Raw genomic sequence first — 19,194 nt, 5'->3', positions numbered from 1 at the left:
TCCACGTTGTCTTAAAATGTTAAACAAACCAGCACTTCCTACAACTTACTGTACCGACTGGATAACGTGAGTGGCTTCAACCTGGTTTCACACAATGGATCGATTATTGATAACGCTCATTTTAATCCAAAAATACTTGATGAAAGCTGATGATTCTGAAGAAGAGGTAGATGATGATAATATTAGTGAAGAAGTGGTACCTGAATCATCTCATTCAGCTTCAAAGCAAAAAAAAGACGTAGAGAACAAACAAAAAAAATTAACAGAGAAAAGCCTGATATTAAACTTACTAATATTAAGCTTATTTCTTCTCCTCCTAATACAACGGCTCATCTTCAGCATATGGATGCAGGGATTATTCATAGCTTTAAGTCCAAGTATATGCGAGAATTTGATTTGGCAATTAACTTCATTTATAACGTGATTTATTAGCGCAAAAAAATTGTAAAATCGTTTAAAATATTGTTCAAAATTTCCAAAACTTTATTTTACAAGTATTAAGTTTTAATAAATACACTATGACATATTTGGTAAGATATTATAACATTTAAAGATAGGCGAATATATTGTGAAAAGTTAAATTTGATTTTTAATTTACATTTAACGCCTAAAATTTATGAGATTTTCCAAGTAATGTTTTTTTAAGAATAAGTTTTAAAAATATTAAAGTGTTAATTATATTGCTACATCATGATATTCGGATTTGTTGGTTTAAAACTGACATTTTTTTACAAGTGAGGATGTGAATAATATAAATGATATGGATTCTACAGAAGATATAGAAAAATCTAATTTTGAAGGATTGAAATATATTATTAACAATTTACCAGAAGCAAATAAGGTACAAGAATATTTACAACAACTTGATTTTTCAATCGGATAAACGGATATTGGATTATCCAAATATCTGCGTTATCAAACTAATTTAAATCATCATCATATTAGATAACCAACCACAGACCATAATTGTCCAATTATCCGATTATCCGATTTTATTAACTTGGGTCGATCGATGATTTACCGGATTATACTGTGGGATAGTCATCTAATTTAAACTTAGTTTGGTAATGCAGATTTTTGGATAAACCCAATATCCGTTTATCCGATTAATTAACGGATTGACAATTGTACAATTTGAAAGAAATGGAAATTGAATATGAAGATACTGTACATCAGATGAAAAGATTGAATGATAATTCCCAAGTTCAGTACTTATTGAGATTTTTTTGATGATTTTTTGATGGTTACGTTGGCCCCGATAACGTCAATCATTAGTAATAGCATGGAAGAAATTAGAAATTTTGTGGCGCAGTGCCAATCAAGAATTTACAATAAATATAATAAATATGAATTACGAATTACGTGAGACCTTGTTTTTCAATGGAAGAACTATATACAGAAGAAGAACTGTTTACGGAAGAAGAACTGTATGCAGAAGAAGAACTGTATAAAGAAGAAGAACTGTATACGGAAGAAGAACTGTATACAGAAGAAGAACTGTATACAGAAAAAGAACTGTATACGATAGAAGAACTGTATACAACAGAAGAAATGTTTACGATAGAAGAACCGGAAATAGGCTCGACTTTTACACAAGTTCCTTGGGAAGTTCACCGTCCCAATGCTATACTTCAAGAACTTTATTGGGCAGATTACAGGCTTGACAAGACACGTCCCGGATATCTAAGATACTATAATGTCGGTGATAGGCATGCAAAGGGAGTTTCCTGTTTTGCGCCGAATGAAGGTATCAGTGAAGAAAATACTCCCTGTTACTTCCTTCCTCGAGGAACGTCTCTTCCTGAGGGATTGGCTCTTTTTTACACTCATAAAATGAAGCTTCGATTTCCCCCTGATTTTCAAGGAGCATTGCACTTCGTTATTGCGCCTACGATACCTATGACAAATGAAAATTACGAACAATTAATAAGAAATTTAGATTGGAAGTCATGTACTCTTAGAGCCTCCGCGGAGAGGATGAATGAGCTGATTTCTTTTGGTAACGATTTATATGGTGTAGAAGATTTCCGAATGAAAAAGCTATATTGGCTTATGGAAATTTGGCATGCACAGACATCGTATGCCATGGACCGTTTTCATGCAAATGACATTCATACATGGATCGCATTGAATAAACCATCTTTTGAAGATCTTATTCAGTATGAGTCTCGTGCTTACATAGTGTTTTCTGCCCTCGCTCAAATGAACGTTAATACTCCAGCATCGCAAATAACAGAATCGAAGTATTTGGGTGACATTTTGGGTGAATTAGAAGATGCTTTTGGATGGAAAAGCACAGAGTTGTATGAATTAGGAAGATCAAGAAAGAATAAAAAGGATGATTTCTCTGGAGATATAGTTTTTGCTTTGGTTCTTTCCATGATTGGATTCATTCTGATTCAAATTTTCTTTTTTTAATTAATGATATTGGAAATTTTTTTAACGAAACCATCGAATTAGTAGAAGCTGCTGAACACAATAAACGAACTTGTGAAATATTTAAAAAAAAAAAAGAATTCGTGCTGCATAATAATCAGCACGAGATTTTAGAGAAAAAAGAAAGATAGCGAAGAATTTTTTTTTTATTAAAACAAATTATATACGTTTATAAAATTATTCGATATTATAACACGAATTAAAAAATTTATATTGGAAATTTCTCAAAAGAATAAAATATACTAAAGTGAAAAAGTATTGAGAAAACTTTTAAAGAATTATGTAAAGAATTTGATAGTTATATTAATGTATTGTCTTTTCTATTGATGTTAAAATTGCTAAATTAAAATATTATTCGGACGTTCTTATTTTACAGTAATTCTGGCAAATTTATAACTTCAGCCAAAATTAATGAAGTTACATTTTCTTTTTCTTTTATTCTGAATACTGATTTATTATTACAAGGAAATACTTTTAATAATTGTAATATTACTTTTAAAATGAATCAATAAATGTTTTTCTGATATTATAATACTAGGAAACGGGAACCGTTGTAAGTCCGGAGCGAAGTATCATAATAAATAAAGATATTAACATATATCAAGAATGGTAGCGATTTCTACTAATTAGCAGCATAACGCCTTGGAGTTCCTGGACAGAGAAACTCACGTGATCGCAATTTTTCTACTGATTAGCAGAAACTAAGACATGTGATCATTTTCTTACACCCACACTATGGGAAAATAAACAAATTACACCCGGCGGATGGTTATGAGATTAATGATCGTTTAGCTGTTGCTAATCGACATAAATTCCTTTTTTTTTACCCTCAACATATCAACACACCCATCCGACACTTGAAATATAATGAGTGTAACCCTCGCCGAGAAAACTATTCATTCCCTATACCTATTCATAGTACTAAAAAAGTCCAATTGGATGGTACTTCGCCCCGGAAGGTTAATCCCTTCTCACCCCAGGTCATACATAAACAGAGATACTTACCACCCCCCTCGACATTTTATAATACCACCTTAGACCCTCGGGATACACATACCCTTCCAATGCTCAAGAAATACGACGAGCATTTTGATTTCATGAAGAAATTCGATCAGCGACGGCAAATGTCAAATCATATTCGCCAAACACAACTCACACATTCTATACAACCACCGTGTTTTTCTGAAGTTGATATATCTTCAGCCGCGAGTTATGACTCGGCACAAACCCACTTGTCCAACATGAGTTGGAAAACTTCTGTTCCTCCACAGCTGACAGATTCTCCTGCGGAAATGGTAACATCGTCGGTTCCATCATCCCGAAACATACCACTTATAGTTGATGATTCTTCCATATTGGAAAATTCAACCAGTTCACCCAAACCGGAACTTACCCTATCACCCCAAGGCTCTAAGGAGCCAATTTCAACACCCAAACAAATACCGATTACAGTATTTGATTTTTCAGAGTTGGATACTCTTTCCACTTCAACCAAACCAACCCTTTTCCCTTCACCTCAAAGTTTTAACGAGGCTTCATCATCATCTGATGGTTATATAACCGCTGATTCAAACGATTTGGATTCAACAGAGAATATTATATCTCCACCTGCCGTTATACCAATGGTGACGCTTGACCTATTCAACTCGACTCCTTACCCCCCCGTATATACAACGGATGGGTTCCAGAAACCTTATGGTTTCTAGTTGTGTGCTCTATTACAAGATAATTACACGGACACCAACTTGGTTCGATGTTCACTTTTCCTTTAAATTAGGATGTCTCCTTATATTTGGAGCTTTGACCTTTCGATTAAAATTTTTTTTTATTTTTTACTAGTAGTTTATTATTTCGATTCCCTAGTAATTTAGGTCTTCAAATTAATGTATTGAATCTTATTTACATTTTATTTTGACCGTATTTAGCATCTCAGATGCATTACAATAATTTCCTTTTTACAATTTAAAATAGTGTTAACCATTCCACCTATGACAGTATTTACAGGTGGCGACTCTTGTAGTTGAAAGAAAAATACGGATCATATAAATCTTTTTTTTTTGTGATCGACTTTCTAGACTCCCGGTTATGCCTGATTGTTCTATTGAATAAGAGGCAAGACGACCCCTTCGGGCTTCTCCCGAGAGGTTGGGTTTATCATTAGCTTAGAATTTATTGTTTTTTTAAATCATGTTTATTCTTATTTAGCGTTCGACCCCAGTCGAGTCTATATTTTAAAAATAAAATAAAAAAAAAATGATCATTTTCTGAGAAATTTTTTATAGGGAGCATAACGCCTTGGAATTCCGGGACACGTGATCGACCATTTTTCATAGTGCGTAGACATATATAGTCCTTCGCATTCGCTCCGGACAATTACTTTTAATATAGCCCTAGTCATAAGTAACTGACCCCTGTTAATTATTCGTTTAATAAAATGAAAAAAATGGTTTTTATTCCGGAGAAACTTAGACATGTGATCATTTCCTGAAAAATTTTTTTACAGGGTTGATACATGGTAATAACTTTATAATTAAATTTTGTGAATATTAATTAATGGAATTTAAAACAAAGAAAATATTCTTTCGTCTTGTTTAAAATATTACGTGAATGTTCTTTCTTAATATGTCATGATTTCAGTTTTCTAAATAAAAAGCAATTTTATTCTGTCATGACACGTAATCTTATGTAAAACACTGTATCTATTAAAATAGAATACATACATCTGCGTTCAAATAGATGTTACTCAAATTTGGAATGAGACATGTTCGTTTAGTGTTTTTGGAATGTCCAACCTTTTTTTAAATTAAGTCATGTAATTAACTTTCTAGTAAATTAGCAGAACGCAGATTGTTTGTTTAACGTCTAGATTTTCTGAATAGTTTGAGGGGGGAGGGAGTTTTAATTAAACAAATTAAATGAATAAAACTTTGGAAAATTCGGGAAATTTCAAAAAATCGTAACTTAAATTTAGATTGGCATTTAAACATATGTGTCATTATATATTTATCAAAATTCAGATTTTTTAAAAAATAAAAAGGTGGGTACGTTAAAAAAACAATCAAGTTGGAACGGCCTCAAATAAAAGATTTGCAAGTTTGAGCTGTATATTTTAATATTTATAGATTTGAGTTATATCAACTTTTTGCATACACATTATTGAAATATACTGTCAATGTAAAATCGAAATAAATATTAGAAAATTGTAATTTTAATATTATACAAATATTATGTACTACTTAGCACGATCTTCTTAAAGACTATTAGCTAAACTTATTTGTCTTTTTGCAAATTGTTACTTCCGCAAAATAAAATATGCGCATACCCGTAAAATAAAGGTTACCAACAAATTGAAATTTGTTTTTAAAAAGTAATTTATGTTTGAGACATTACTAAAAACTACGTAGAATAGAATTTATACTTATTTTAAAGATTTTTAAATCTATCGTTCATCACCGAATTATATACTGCTTTCATCATATCGGTTTCATAGCGAGTAATAATAAGTCTTTTATAGTATCATTTTATGAATTGTCCTAAACAAATTTCTGTAAATATAATGATACTAATATACTGAAATAATATTGTAAAAGTCATCCCTTTAATTTAAATCAATTTTATTTGTTCGTTAGGGTTAGGGTTAGGGTTAAGGTTAGGTTAAATTAATTTCATTTAAATATCATTTTTAATAATGAAAATTTTATATTTGCGTAAAATTATTTAAAAATGTTTTTTTTTTTGTTATTAAAATATTAAAATTTCAGAACTAGAAAAAAAAATTATAATAATAAATTGTATAAATTATTATAATTTTTTTCTTTTGAAATGAGTATATTAAAAATAATTCATTTATTCCTCCAAAAATTAATTTGTCGTGAAGGACGTAACCTAAAACCCATTGCTGAAAAAACTGATTCGAATATATCAAACATAAAATCCAATAACGAAATGAGGAGATTATCACGTGTATGATATGCATGAGTTTTGGTAACAAAGACAAAAAATTCATCCGATGATCTGGAAAACAGTGTCCGATCATCCCTATTTTTTATGGTTTTTGTTAATAAAATTTATATTTAATAAAAAATTTGCTTTTGTTTGTAAACTCCTTTTATTCGTTAAAAAGGAAATTTTGGCGTTAGCTTCAAAATTATAAATAATCCCCCTTGGCGTTCATATTGTTCAAACCAAAAAAATATTTTTTCCTAAAAATAATAATAATAATAATAAACAATAAATCATTTCACATATTCTTTTCAAAGATGGAAAACCAAAGCTCCTTTAAGGTTTATACCGCTATTGAAATTACCAACCCTGTTGATGTTGGTAAATTAATTGGTCATAAAGGATGTAATTTAAAACCCATTGCTACGAGAACTGGTACAAACATTCACGTGGACAAAAAAGAAAATGAAGAGCTAGTAATAATTAAAATTTAAGTTAAAGTAGAAAATGATTCATCTGACAAGAGGATCAAGGAAGCAATTTATCAAATGATGCAATTAGTAGAAGATCTTACAAAAAAAGAAGAAAAGAAAGTTAGATTTTCGGATGACGATAATCATCAACACGTACCACCAAAAACACCACCAAGAAATCAGAGAGATCTTGATTCGAAGGAAAGAAGAAATAATTTTAATCAAGAAACCTCTTATGCAACAAATTCACGACAAGTAAAATATTTTAACAATATATAAATTTGTTAATATTTTTTTTTATTTGATAATTAAAATATTTTTTTGTCAATTAATATTTAGCCACGAAACAGATATTGCGATTAAATACAAATTATCATTTATATAAATATACAATATATATATATTTTTTAGTCATTTATTCATTTATTTAATTTTATTATTAATTATATATATCCGTTTATTTTAATAACAATAAGTAATAAATGTCTAGTAATTGTTGACGATCTCATGACGTAAGATTGAACTCATGATATACTTCAGTACTTACCGCAAAAATTACCTTTTTGACCCTCCTCGTGCTACTTTTTTGACCCGATCAAAATATGCAAGTTTATGTGTGACAAAATTATATTTTTTTTGACCCGAAATGTGATAATTAGTTATGTGATAAATTAGCGATGAAACGTGTTACAGGCTAACAGGCGCTACCAAAAAAAATTTTTTTTTTTAAATACACTACGAAAAAAACTTTATTACAATAAATTTATTGAAGATTTCTCTATTTAAACATAATAATATAGTCTATTTTCTTGTTGTCTACTATCAGAACTTGAAAAATTTGGCATAGGTGTACTGGACGTCATATTATTATGTGTAGATTCAGAATAGGAGTTAACATTTGCAAGGTATGGCGTAAAAGAATATGAATTTTGGGTTGGTGGGCAATTATTTAATTGCACTGAAGAATTTGAATAGTATGGTGTAGTGCTAGGAAACGAAATTGGTAAATTTGTAGGATATACATAAGAAGAATCTATAGGAGTTTGTATTGATTGTGAAATGGGTAATAAAGAGTGGATATAATTATTTTGCGAATAAGATTGCATAATTGTTGGTTGAGCATTTTGAAAGGGTGATGTAATTAAAGGTTCATATGGATTTTCTATGCCTTTAATGTTTTCCTAAATAAAATTTTGTTAGAAAAGAACAGCATTATGATTAATAATTACATTAATTTATAATACCTTAGCATTACGAATATTTTTCCTAATTCTTTTTGTGCTTCTTGTTTGTTCAGAAAATGGTGTATTCCGATCAGTATCTTTAAGGATTCTACTTGGTTTTCTTGGTTTTGCCGATGATTTTGGAGGAGCCCCATTGTTACTTTTATAATTATTTAGTTCTACAGGCCGAAATGGATCATTATTATTTTCATTTGGTCGGGAATATGATTTGAATATTGCCAAACCTAAAATAACATTAATCAGATTATTGTATGTATAATAAATAAGCAAATAAGATTATCAATTACCATTTGTGTTATATAAATTAACAATTTCCAAGTAAGCAGTTTCGATGTCTTCATTGTATATTGAAATATTTTTTGATTCCACGGGCAATACTCTCTGCTTATTTTTAAAATATTGTACTAATTCCTTTTTAATCTCTTGTTTAAAAAGTAACATATCGGAAGACTTGATTGCTTCTTGATAAATTAATGCAGCATGACAATGCTTGCAAGTATCTCTAAAAGGTCCGTTCCAGATATAATCAAAACACGTACATTCTCCAGTCTTTATGTTAATTAAGTAATATTCGGAATGATCATGATGATTTGGAACCTTGCTTAAATGCTGTTCCATTAATTTATTATGTAATGGCATTAATAAATTCAAACCATTACGATCCAAGTTAATTAATTCATCATTATACGATGTTTCTATTGTAAAAGGATAATTTCCTTTTTTTAAGTAAAAATAATTATCAACACCAGCAAATTCAACATAACCTAACAGGAATAATAGTTTCCCATGATTTAATCTACGCAATTTGTCTGATGCTAGATGTGCGGCTTGCGTTTCCTATCCAAAATAAATTAATAATAAATATAAACAAATATTATAACATAAAATAATATTATACATACCTGTTCAATTGTTTGCATATCAAATACTGTTGCAAGTCCAGCTTCAAAGTTTGACTGACCACATTCATTTGTTAAATTTTCCCGAAATAGCCGAATACCATATAATCTTTCAACAAAATTAACTACTGTTTTAGTGCCACTGTATTGAGATTCAATTGTACGATTTAACCTTTCTGTATAATTATTTGTGGTCATTATATGCGTTGTACTTTCAAGAATCCTTCCCGCATCAATAAAACTTAAAATCCATTCATCACAAATCCAGTTATTATTCAAATCTTTAATTAATTTATTTTTCAAATCCTGTTTAAGATCTAGTGAATTGATAAAGTTTACATATAGTAACCCTAGTTCTTTAGCTAAATCTACTGACCTACTTCTTCCAATTATTTTAAATGCTAATGCAATTGGGTATCTATAAGAAATGTAAATCTAAAAATTACATGCTTTTCTTTTATTTTCTTTAATTTATATGCTAAACAACAATCAGTATAGTATATTTACCGTAATGGCCATGATATATTCCAATTATTTAAATTTTCGCCAAATGTTTGCATAACATGAAACCAGCATAAGATCGTACGATCCAATACCTTTTCAGTGGCTATTTTAGTAGGTCGATGTTTATCCATCATTACCAATGGAATCCAACTATGATTTTTTGCACATTCTGTAATTCTTTTAAAACCCTTTCCATTTGGTAAATCCTCATAATACCATTTATGTTCGCAGTCTGGATTATTGCATGGTACATTATTTTTTAATGACATTAATGCAATACTGGTCGTCCAATTATTTTCCTTATTAGATAAACCTAAATAAAAAATATACTTTATATTCTAAACTTAAAGGTAAATTAGATGATTTAATTCTTACCAAATGCCAATGGAGTGCCAAACCCTGCACTATTTTCAGCTACAATTGCAAGTACTGGTGCACGATCATTGTTTAAATCGTACTTACTATCAACTCCAATACAGTGTCTTCCATACCTTTGAGCATTTTTTAACCATAATTGGTCTGATAATGTTAATTGATAAAAATGCTCAGAACTTGTTTCTGCAGATAAATCAGGTTGTTGATAATAAAGAATATATCCTTTTGGTTTAAGGATTTCATTAATTAAATAATGCAAGATTGTCCATGGACCTGTACTTTCTTTAGTCCGTCTATCATCACGTATTAAAAATCTATACAATTTTTTATCATCACATATTTCTTTTTGATTATGTAATGCTTCTCGTAAAACTTCTTCATTTGCACCATTGTACGGAGCTAACATTTTAGCTTTAATATTTTTAGTTGTTTTGTGATCTGCTCTACGATTAATTATGATATTATCACGTACTTGCCGAGTTAAACTCAACCGATCAATTTGTGGTGTATGAGTCATAAGAATATTAGATGACAAATGAGAATTTAATACTTTTATTTTAAGGGGATTTGAATTATTGATTTGAGACAAATATACTTCTGAAACAATTCGCAGTTTACAAAGATGCATATCGTTACCATTTTTTAGATTATTTGGTAACATTTCATTTTGGCAACCTTCCATACACTTGCCAATTTCACCACATTCACGTTGACAAGAATTACCATCTCCCGCACAATACATCACCCATTGCCAACATAATTTATCTTTTTTTACACCTGCTTCAATTTGTCTAACTAATTCTTCGCCTTTTTCTGTTAATTTGATTATGTCATCAATTCGATTTGTTGACTTTGTTTGACCAGTTTTTGTTCTCCATTCAATAAAGTCAACAGCTCCCTCAACACGTTCAACTAAAATAAGCTCTTCTTTAATTAATTCAGGGGTTTTTTTTCGGCTCTGACTTTTTAAACGAATATTTTTAAGCAAAGGGTGGTTCTTAAGATAATATTCTGCAACACGACCAAATGGAACACTAACAGAATTTTCAGCAGTATTATACTGAATAAAATTTTCGAAGCTATTACTATTCATTATAATATAAAAATTAAAAGTAGGAAATACTGTATACAGTATACAAATTACAAGTAAATAAAGTGAATGAACGTTATTATAACGCGTTGGATATAGTATACAAATTACAAATAAAGTGAACGAACGAGATTATAACGCGTTGGTGTTCAAAAAGAAAGTCACGTTATATTACTTATATAATATTATGTCATTGCTAAATGCTAATTTATCACATAACTAATTATCACATTTCGGGTCAAAAAAAATATAATTTTGTCACACATAAACTTGCATATTTTGATCGGGTCAAAAAAGTAGCACGAGGAGGGTCAAAAAGGTAATTTTTGCGTACTTACCACATGGTTAATATATTGTGCCGAAAGGCTTTCGAGGTCATGAGGTGTTACACGCATTTTTTTTTGTTTACGAATATGGAAATTAATTTCCTAATAAAAAAATTTAAAAAGCATTCTTTCTCTCACTCACTCTCTTCATTAAAAAAAAATAAAAATGCAAAACTCCAAATATACAAGAACTTTAACTATTCCAATTCCTCAAAATATTTAATTGGTAAATTAATTGGTCGTAATATAAAACCCATTGCAGAAAGAACTGGTACACACATCCACGTTGATACAAATAAAATTCCAGCACAAATTAAAATTTATGTAACAATAAAAAAGAAATTCCTCCATTTAAAAATAGAATTAATGATGCAAGCAGTCAATTAAATGATTTGATAAACAAAATTTCTAAATAAGAAAATAAAAAAGTTGATAAAATTAACAAGAAAAAAGAAAAGAAAAAAAAATAAAACGAAAATTGTGGTTAATAAGGTTCCGAAAGTTACAGATATTGCGGTGGTTAATGATAATTTACTAGAAAAATTTTCAAAATTTTCAAAAAATATCAAAAGAAAATGTTATAAAAATAATAAGCCTGAACATCATATGCAAAGTCCCGATGGAATGTGTTGGTATGGGTTGATTGTAGAAAAAAATTTTGTCAACTTAAACATCCATCTATTCGTCAATATTATAATCGTCATTTAATAATATAAAAGAAATTTTAAAAAAGAATCTAGACTTTTCATGAATAATTAGAATTAAGAAGAAATTTTCAAGATAAAATAATGGTAAGTTACATATTATATATTGACTTACGGTATATTAGTTGTATTACGTATATATAATGATAATAATTACTTAATTTCTTTTCATATAGATTCGTAATGTGGAGTAAAGAGATCATAGAGATCATAATGAATATAATAGTAGAATAACAGCAGAAATATGTTCTAGTGAAATTTTGCGTCAAACGCGTAGGTCTTTAATGAGGCTTAATATGACCCATCGTGATTTACATATAGCATCTATAAATTAAAAGGGATGGTTAGCTTTTGCTAAGTACTCAAAAATTTCATCCTGCTATCTGGTAGGTGACGTGAGGCAGTATCCCTCTAAAGTATCAAGTAACATAACGAAGTAGTTCGGATCTTCTTCCTATATATTAGTGTCGATATTTTCACCGTCCGTTCCTGAAAATTGCACAATAAAAGGTATAGCTACAAGTATCTGTTTGAAAGAACTTACAAAAACACAGCTTTAGGTTATTGTGTCCTTTCACTGACATCTCTCCTGGACACACAAAGATTTGTTATCATCCAGAAATTCTGAAAACAGAGAAGGACGTTCACAGTAAAACTGTGGCCACGAAGCGCTTCCAGTTCTCTGAATCCAAAAGTCCTCAATGAGAACAAATCATTGCATGAAAGAAGTTGAGGAAGGCACATAACTATTCCTGATTGCGGAATAGTAGACCTCAACACTGAGAAGATCTGATCCGTATCTCTCAGCCAGGTCCGTCAGTTAACAGAGTTATCATAGATAGACCTGCCAGACTCACAAGGTTGCCGTAACTTCCTTGATCATTGCATCCACTTGTTCACCTTCACCAGAAACAAGGGAAATGGTTTAACATACCTTTAATATTGAAATTTGAAACCCAAGTATTGATTTCGCAAATGCACCTCAAGCCCTTAATTTTCACCAAAAAAAAAGACCTAGAAAAAAAGAAGACGGTTTCTTAAAAAAAAGGGAAGACCGAAAGAAAGAAAAAACCGAAAATGAAGACCAAAAAAAAGAGGGAGAAGTCCTAAAAAGAAAGACCGAAAAAAAAGTGAAGACAAAAAAAAGACTTAGAAAAAAAAAAAGATGGTGTCTTAAAAAAAGTGAAGACCGAAAGAAAGAAAAGACCAAAAATGAAAGACAAAAAGAGGGAGAAGTCCTAAAAAGAAAGACCGAAAAAAAAGTGAGGTCTAAAAAGAAAAGACAAGACCGAAAGAAAGAAAAAACCGAAAATGAAAGACCAAAAAAAAAGAGGGAGAGGTCCTAAAAAGAAAGACCGAAAAAAAGTGAAGTCCTAAAAAGACAAAAAAAAAGACTTAGAAAAAATAAAGATGGTGCTTAAAAAAAGTGAAAAAAGACCAAAAATGAAAGACAAAAAGAGGGAGAAGTCCTAAAAAGAAAGACCGAAAAAAAAGTGAAGTCTAAAAAGAAAAGACAAGACCGAAAGAAAGAAAAAACCGAAAATGAAAGACCAAAAAAAAAGAGGGAGAGGTCCTAAAAAGAAAGACCGAAAAAAAGTGAAGTCCTAAAAAGACAAAAAAAAAGACTTAGAAAAAATAAAGATGGTGTCTTAAAAAAAGTGAAAAAAGACCAAAAATGAAAGACAAAAAGAGGGAGAAGTCCTAAAAAGAAAGACCGAAAAAAAAGTGAAGTTTAAAAAGAAAAGACAAGACCGAAAGAAAGAAAAAACCAAAAATGAAAGACCAAAAAAAAGAGGGAGAAGTCTTAAAAAGAAAGACCGAAAAAAAAGTGAAGTCTAAAAAAGACAGAGAAAAAAAAGATAGTGTCTTAAAAAAAGTGAAGACCAAAAGAAAGAAAAGACCAAAAATAAAAGACAAAAAGAGGGAGAAGTCCTAAAAAGAAAGACCGAAAAAAAAGTGAAGTCTAAAAAGAAAAGACTAAAGAAATAATAAAGAGGAAGTAGGGTCTTTTATATATTTTTTTTTGTTATCTGAATTACCAAAAGATTCAAATCAAATCGGAATGACTCATAACTTATTTGGAATGACTCATGTACTTTCAGATTTTCCTGAAACGCGAAAAACAATCTGATTAATAAGCTCAGAAGCTCAGATACGTGTAAATCACATGATTACCTGTCTTGATCACAATACTTACGAGCAGATATTGTTTATTGTTATTTTTACATAATACGAAATAAAATACATTCATTTAAAATAAAAAAATGATATAATTTTAAAAATCATGATCTAAGTATCTGTAATAAACGGGTTTTCATATTCTTTGGAATTTCGGAATTTCAAAAATAAAAAAAAAATAAATTGTGATTTTTGTGATTGTTCAATAACAATAAAATAATAACAATACCTTACAGGGTCATGCTAAATTTGCCCGCAGTCAACCTAATCAAAATTTATAAATGAATAATATAAATAATATAAGAAGGACTGAAGAGTAAAATAGAAGAAAGAAAGGGAAAAAAAGAAACTAGGACCACCATCTACCGCGTTGGACTAGAAATTAAAAAAGGAAACCATTATGTTTTATTACTACAAGTAAGACTGATTTCCATCATATTTATGGTATTTCAGGAATATGTAAATTTATACATGTGTCCAAAAGCAATAATGAAGTTCCTAGTTCAGAAAATAGAAGAATGTTTTACTTTAAGATTCGTAATATTGAATTTCAGTGGTATATATAGTTTTAAATGTAAAGATAATTTTAGTTTATATAAAAAATTTGGTTATCCGCAATGTATCGATCGTGAATTAGAGGCATTAGATTCTTCAGAAATATCTGATTGCATAAACCTAATTTCATCTTGTATTTATACTAAATATTTTCTGGTTGAAAATTACAAAGAAAACGTACAATTACTTGAAGGTAATAATTAAATTTTAAAATTTTACAAATCTGTTATTACATTATACACAATAAAATTTATTTTTTTTTTTAATTTTTCTAGTTTATAACCTAGGAAAAATGAAATTAGATACTATTACAATAAGGGTCAAAAATAGTCAGGATAAACTTATAAGAAAGTATAATAGAAATAATTTCTCGATCAGTAAGAACAAGCAACTATTCTGCTTTACACGAGAGCTTCAATCTGTCAAGTAAGTAATTCATGTATATTGCACATTAAATCTCGTATAAAAGTATTAAATAACTAAAATTTAATATGTTTATTTCTTAAGGTTATACTTTATGGAAAATGGTTTGGAAGCCACATCAAAGAAATTTGATAGCATTGAAAAAATTCACTTATTAGAATTCATTGAAGAAGATAAGAAACTAGTTGTAGTGGGTAGTATCTAAAAAGAGAAAAAACTGAAAATCATAATCTGGGACATGTATAATAATTTTAGAGATATTGAAACAACGATGGAATTAAAGAAAGATCTTGAGAAAGATAATCTTGATAATCTTGCTACTCTTGCTACTCGTCTAGCCAGAACTTCGGGAAATATTTTCCAAATTGATAATGATGAAAAAGTTTCATCGGTCCTTAAAGAGGTTAAAAAAAAAGAGGAAGAAGAGAAAAAGGAAAAATTAAATAAGGCTATAAGTCTAGAAAATGAATTACTTAAAAAATATGGTAAAAAATCAAATAGACAACCAGATATTAGTCACATTGTACATTACGAGAAAAAAGTTAATTTCGGACCAATAGTTACCGACAAAGAACCATGGGTGTCAAGTGATTACGAAAGAAATTCTTATTGCCTTTATCATAACCAAAAAGGGACAGAAGTAGAAACTTTACAACTTATTGTTGGTAGGTCCACTGTTCAAATTTGGCATCAAATCCAAGATGGTAATAAAAACAAAGATAGTCTTCCTAACGAAGGAAAACCATTTCTTGAATATATATGGATAAATGGTATTCCTGTAAATCAAGAAAGAGAAAAGACAAGAATACGGATTGAAGAATTTAAATATAGTAGTAAATTAAATGATTTTAAATTAAACGATTTTTGTTTGAAAGTTTATTGGTATGAAAAAGTTTCAAAGGACAGGAGTAAAGATGAACTAGATAACTCAAAATAGAAAAAGATGATATTGAAATTATTAGAATGGAAAAGGAGAGAACGGAAAAGAAAAAAGGTAGCGAAGTGATACTGTAATTGAAATGGAAAAAATTATTCGACAGCAAGATATTTTTGATAAAGCTAGTGCAGTTAGACATATGTGTAAAGCATTGGAATTTATCAATAAACGTAAGAAATTTCTTGTAAATTACACTAAAGAACATTTCGTAAGTGCTTACTATTTATTTTACGAATTCGATATATTTCTTAACAAAAAACTGGATTAACATATTTTCCTACTTTTTTTTAACGAAGTGTGAGGAAATGGTTGCATATATTAATTGTATAATATGGAGATTTATCAAATAACGCAATGTTATGAAAATTTGGTTCTTGGTAATTGTGATCATTTGATAAAATTTATATTATTTGGAAATGATGATGATGTTAATAAAGCCAATAAGTTACATATACCAAGAAAACATTTTGGAAAAAGAAGGAGGCTAAAATTCACAACACCAAAGAGCATGAAATAGAGAATGTTTTGGAATTAGCAATCTATCATTGTATAGGCAAGTATTGATTAATTAATAATTTTTAAGCATTATCGGTTATATATCATTAAGTGGATTAATTAATTATTTTTTATTTTTACAATTTAGGTCGTGAAATTAAAGGTACTATTATTGTTGTTACCTTTTGGAATATTATTCTAGACATGCAACAGATTATGCAGGTTGGATGAGTACTGTTTCTAAGACGCTTCCTCTATTATTTAAATACAATTATGGTTCGTTATTTTAATTCTTTTAAGATTTGGAAAGGATTCGATTTACATGTAATTTTTTTATTTATAGATGATTATATCAGAAAATTGTTTTGTAAAAGAATGTTTTGCAAATCAAAATTACCTTTCAATACAAAAACACAATATTATTATTCCAGTAAAATATCAAGAAAGGAATAGTTAAATTTAGAGCGTTTGAAGTCAATTTACCTTCTAACAAAATTAAATGGTACAGTATGATTTGGGAAACATACAAATCTATTACGAATACAATATATGAAAAATTAGAAGACTTGGTCAATAAAGATGTTGAAAGCCACCATTAGCTTTACGAGTAGTTCCACTTCCTGAATTTACTATAAACAATCGTGCTTCACAACAGAATAAACTGGGGAGAGGTTATTTTATTTTAAATCTTTTTTTGTCCTTATTCATACCACGATGGTACAGCATTAGTTGAAAAGAAAAGAATAAGTTGAGCCCCTTTGCTAGTGTTCAACTATCTTTGACAAATTTCAAGTTTTTTGCATTCTTTTTATTTTTAATATACTAATTTTTAGCTAAGATCCAACTCAAAAAACAAAAAGCATTTGAAAAAATATTTTAATAAACACTTAGAGACTGACAAGAAGTTATATATTCAATATTTAGTTTGAAGATTATTTTGTATAAATACGATGTTACATTTTACCTGGAATTTTCAAATTTAACCAATTTTAGGTCAGAATTAAGAAAATTTCGGCCAGAATTATGGATTCGAAAATCATTAATTTAGACAATTAAACAAGTTTAGATTGATTTTAAACTTTACAAATGTATTATATATTGGAAGAGGGTGCTATTGACCATAATAAAGTGAATTAGGAGGTTACATGAGCAATGATCGCTATTTGGATATTTCGGCTAACTACACTATTATTTAAAAAAAAGTGTATTTAGCCAAAAATATTCAGCCAAAAATAGTAGATGTTGACCCAATAAAATATTTAAGATCAACATGAATTTTTTTCGGCTGGGTGTTGTTAGCCGAAAATTTACTCTGAATTTTTCGGCTAACTACACCATTATACTAAAGATCATAGATGAAAAAACATTATTATTATTAAGTTAAATTACCTCATGAATAATTTGATGTTGTCAAAGATTTTAATGCGAATTGTTTTCTGTTTTTTACAAATTTGCACGATAAATTTTTGTAAAACCTCCGGTACCATATTGTTAAATTGTAATTGTTTGTATTCATAAAATTTGAAATATTCTTTATTGACAGCTTAACCCATTCATTTGTATACTCTGTATCTTGCATTTTGATATTATTATCAATAAATATAATAAATATCAAACATATTGAATAATAACAGGTTTGACGGCAAAATAAAAAAACCAATGAAAAGTTGCACATCATCATATATAATGACGTCATGAGATTTGTTTATGGAATGATTTTCGTTCAAGGTCGAATGCCGATTTCTAAATATTACGCAAAAAATTTATCGTTATATCGATAAAGTAATCTATTTTTTTAATATAAAATAATCTGGATGTTGCGTAATATAATCTTCCTTGGTTTAATCTTCGTATAGATAAATTTGCAATTTATATCTAAAAAACTCTGACGAATCAAACATTGATCCAACAATAAACATACTAAAAGAAGGTAAATACGTTATGATTAGGTAATTAAAAGCTACAATATAATCATATTTGATATTGTTGCGTGTTGATATCATTTATACTTATATAAAAAGCTTGTACAACAAAAAATAATATTTATACAGTCTTTTTCTTTTTTTTTAATACACCCATCTCTTTCACTCCTCCTTTAGACACAACTAAATACTTTTTTTATAAATACTTTCTTTTCAATTAAATATCTAATTAGTACTTTTTACGCGCAAATAAATACCTTTTTTTTCACACATAAATAAATACTTTTTTTCTCACACGTATATAAATACTTTTTTTTCATGCGTAAATAAATATTAAGGCGGAAAAAAATATATATATCAACATCAAGAACTGTATTTACTTGCGGAACTGCCTTTAGATAACATATGGGTATGAGTTTCACTAGCTATTGGAAACTTGTTTTGTAAGTGAAAAACCACGCACTCCAACTACTCTTTTCAGTTTAGATGCTTTGTGATTCTTTTTTACATGTTTTCTGCTGTCTATCACACATTTGATTCTTTCAATTTTTTAGGCAAATCAACTGAAACGGTACATTTAAAATAATGCCAAATTTGGTATCTATTTGTGATAGAGGACAAGCTAACACTAAATGAGGCTGGGTCATATCATTAAATGGTGTATAAATAACAGTTGCCGGATGGAAGTACG

The 19,194-nt window shown here is 29.1% G+C and overlaps 6 protein-coding genes across 6 annotated transcripts; 5 read left to right on the top strand and 1 right to left on the bottom strand.

Moving 5' to 3' along the window:
* The first annotated feature begins 1,365 nt into the window (after positions 1–1,365).
* On the top strand, positions 1,366–2,719 carry OCT59_023834 (uncharacterized protein). The gene has a single exon (XM_066134994.1). The coding sequence runs from the start codon at positions 1,381–1,383 to the stop codon at positions 2,416–2,418; it is 1,038 nt and encodes a 345-aa protein (XP_065991066.1). The 5' UTR covers positions 1,366–1,380; the 3' UTR covers positions 2,419–2,719.
* Positions 2,720–3,500: 781 nt separating this feature from the next.
* OCT59_023833 (uncharacterized protein) lies at positions 3,501–4,142 on the top strand (the record flags this gene model as incomplete). The annotated part of the gene is made up of 1 exon (XM_025326307.2): positions 3,501–4,142. One exon carries the CDS (start codon positions 3,501–3,503, stop codon positions 4,140–4,142), a length of 642 nt encoding a protein of 213 aa, XP_025176694.2.
* A 2,553-nt stretch (positions 4,143–6,695) lies between these two features.
* Positions 6,696–7,214, top strand: OCT59_023832 (uncharacterized protein; the record flags this gene model as incomplete). The annotated part of the gene is made up of 3 exons (XM_066134992.1): positions 6,696–6,813; positions 6,874–7,106; positions 7,191–7,214. The coding sequence occupies 3 exons, from the start codon at positions 6,696–6,698 to the stop codon at positions 7,212–7,214; spliced, it is 375 nt and encodes a 124-aa protein (XP_065991065.1).
* Positions 7,215–7,633: 419 nt separating this feature from the next.
* On the bottom strand, positions 7,634–10,966 carry OCT59_023831 (uncharacterized protein; the record flags this gene model as incomplete). Its single annotated transcript, XM_066134991.1, has 6 exons — positions 7,634–8,032; positions 8,096–8,319; positions 8,383–8,932; positions 8,998–9,412; positions 9,502–9,811; positions 9,874–10,966. The coding sequence occupies 6 exons, from the start codon at positions 10,964–10,966 to the stop codon at positions 7,634–7,636; spliced, it is 2,991 nt and encodes a 996-aa protein (XP_065991064.1).
* A 3,694-nt stretch (positions 10,967–14,660) lies between these two features.
* OCT59_023830 (uncharacterized protein) lies at positions 14,661–15,354 on the top strand (the record flags this gene model as incomplete). The annotated part of the gene is made up of 3 exons (XM_025332128.2): positions 14,661–14,919; positions 15,002–15,152; positions 15,234–15,354. 3 exons carry the CDS (start codon positions 14,661–14,663, stop codon positions 15,352–15,354), a joined length of 531 nt encoding a protein of 176 aa, XP_025176697.2.
* Positions 15,355–15,420: 66 nt separating this feature from the next.
* OCT59_023829 (uncharacterized protein) lies at positions 15,421–16,086 on the top strand (the record flags this gene model as incomplete). The annotated part of the gene is made up of 1 exon (XM_066134990.1): positions 15,421–16,086. The coding sequence occupies one exon, from the start codon at positions 15,421–15,423 to the stop codon at positions 16,084–16,086; it is 666 nt and encodes a 221-aa protein (XP_065991063.1).
* Positions 16,087–19,194: the final 3,108 nt, after the last annotated feature.

Source organism: Rhizophagus irregularis, chromosome 4 (assembly GCF_026210795.1).
Source record: "Rhizophagus irregularis chromosome 4, complete sequence".
Classification (NCBI taxonomy): domain Eukaryota; kingdom Fungi; phylum Glomeromycota; class Glomeromycetes; order Glomerales; family Glomeraceae; genus Rhizophagus; species Rhizophagus irregularis.
The sequence above is the reverse complement of the archived record's forward strand: the minus strand, read 5'-3'. Positions and strand labels throughout refer to the sequence as shown.

Coding starts and splice junctions, on each gene's coding strand:
- OCT59_023834 (XM_066134994.1), top strand. CDS start 1,381: ATGGAAGAACTATATACAGAAGAAGAACTGTTTACGGAAGAAGAACTG.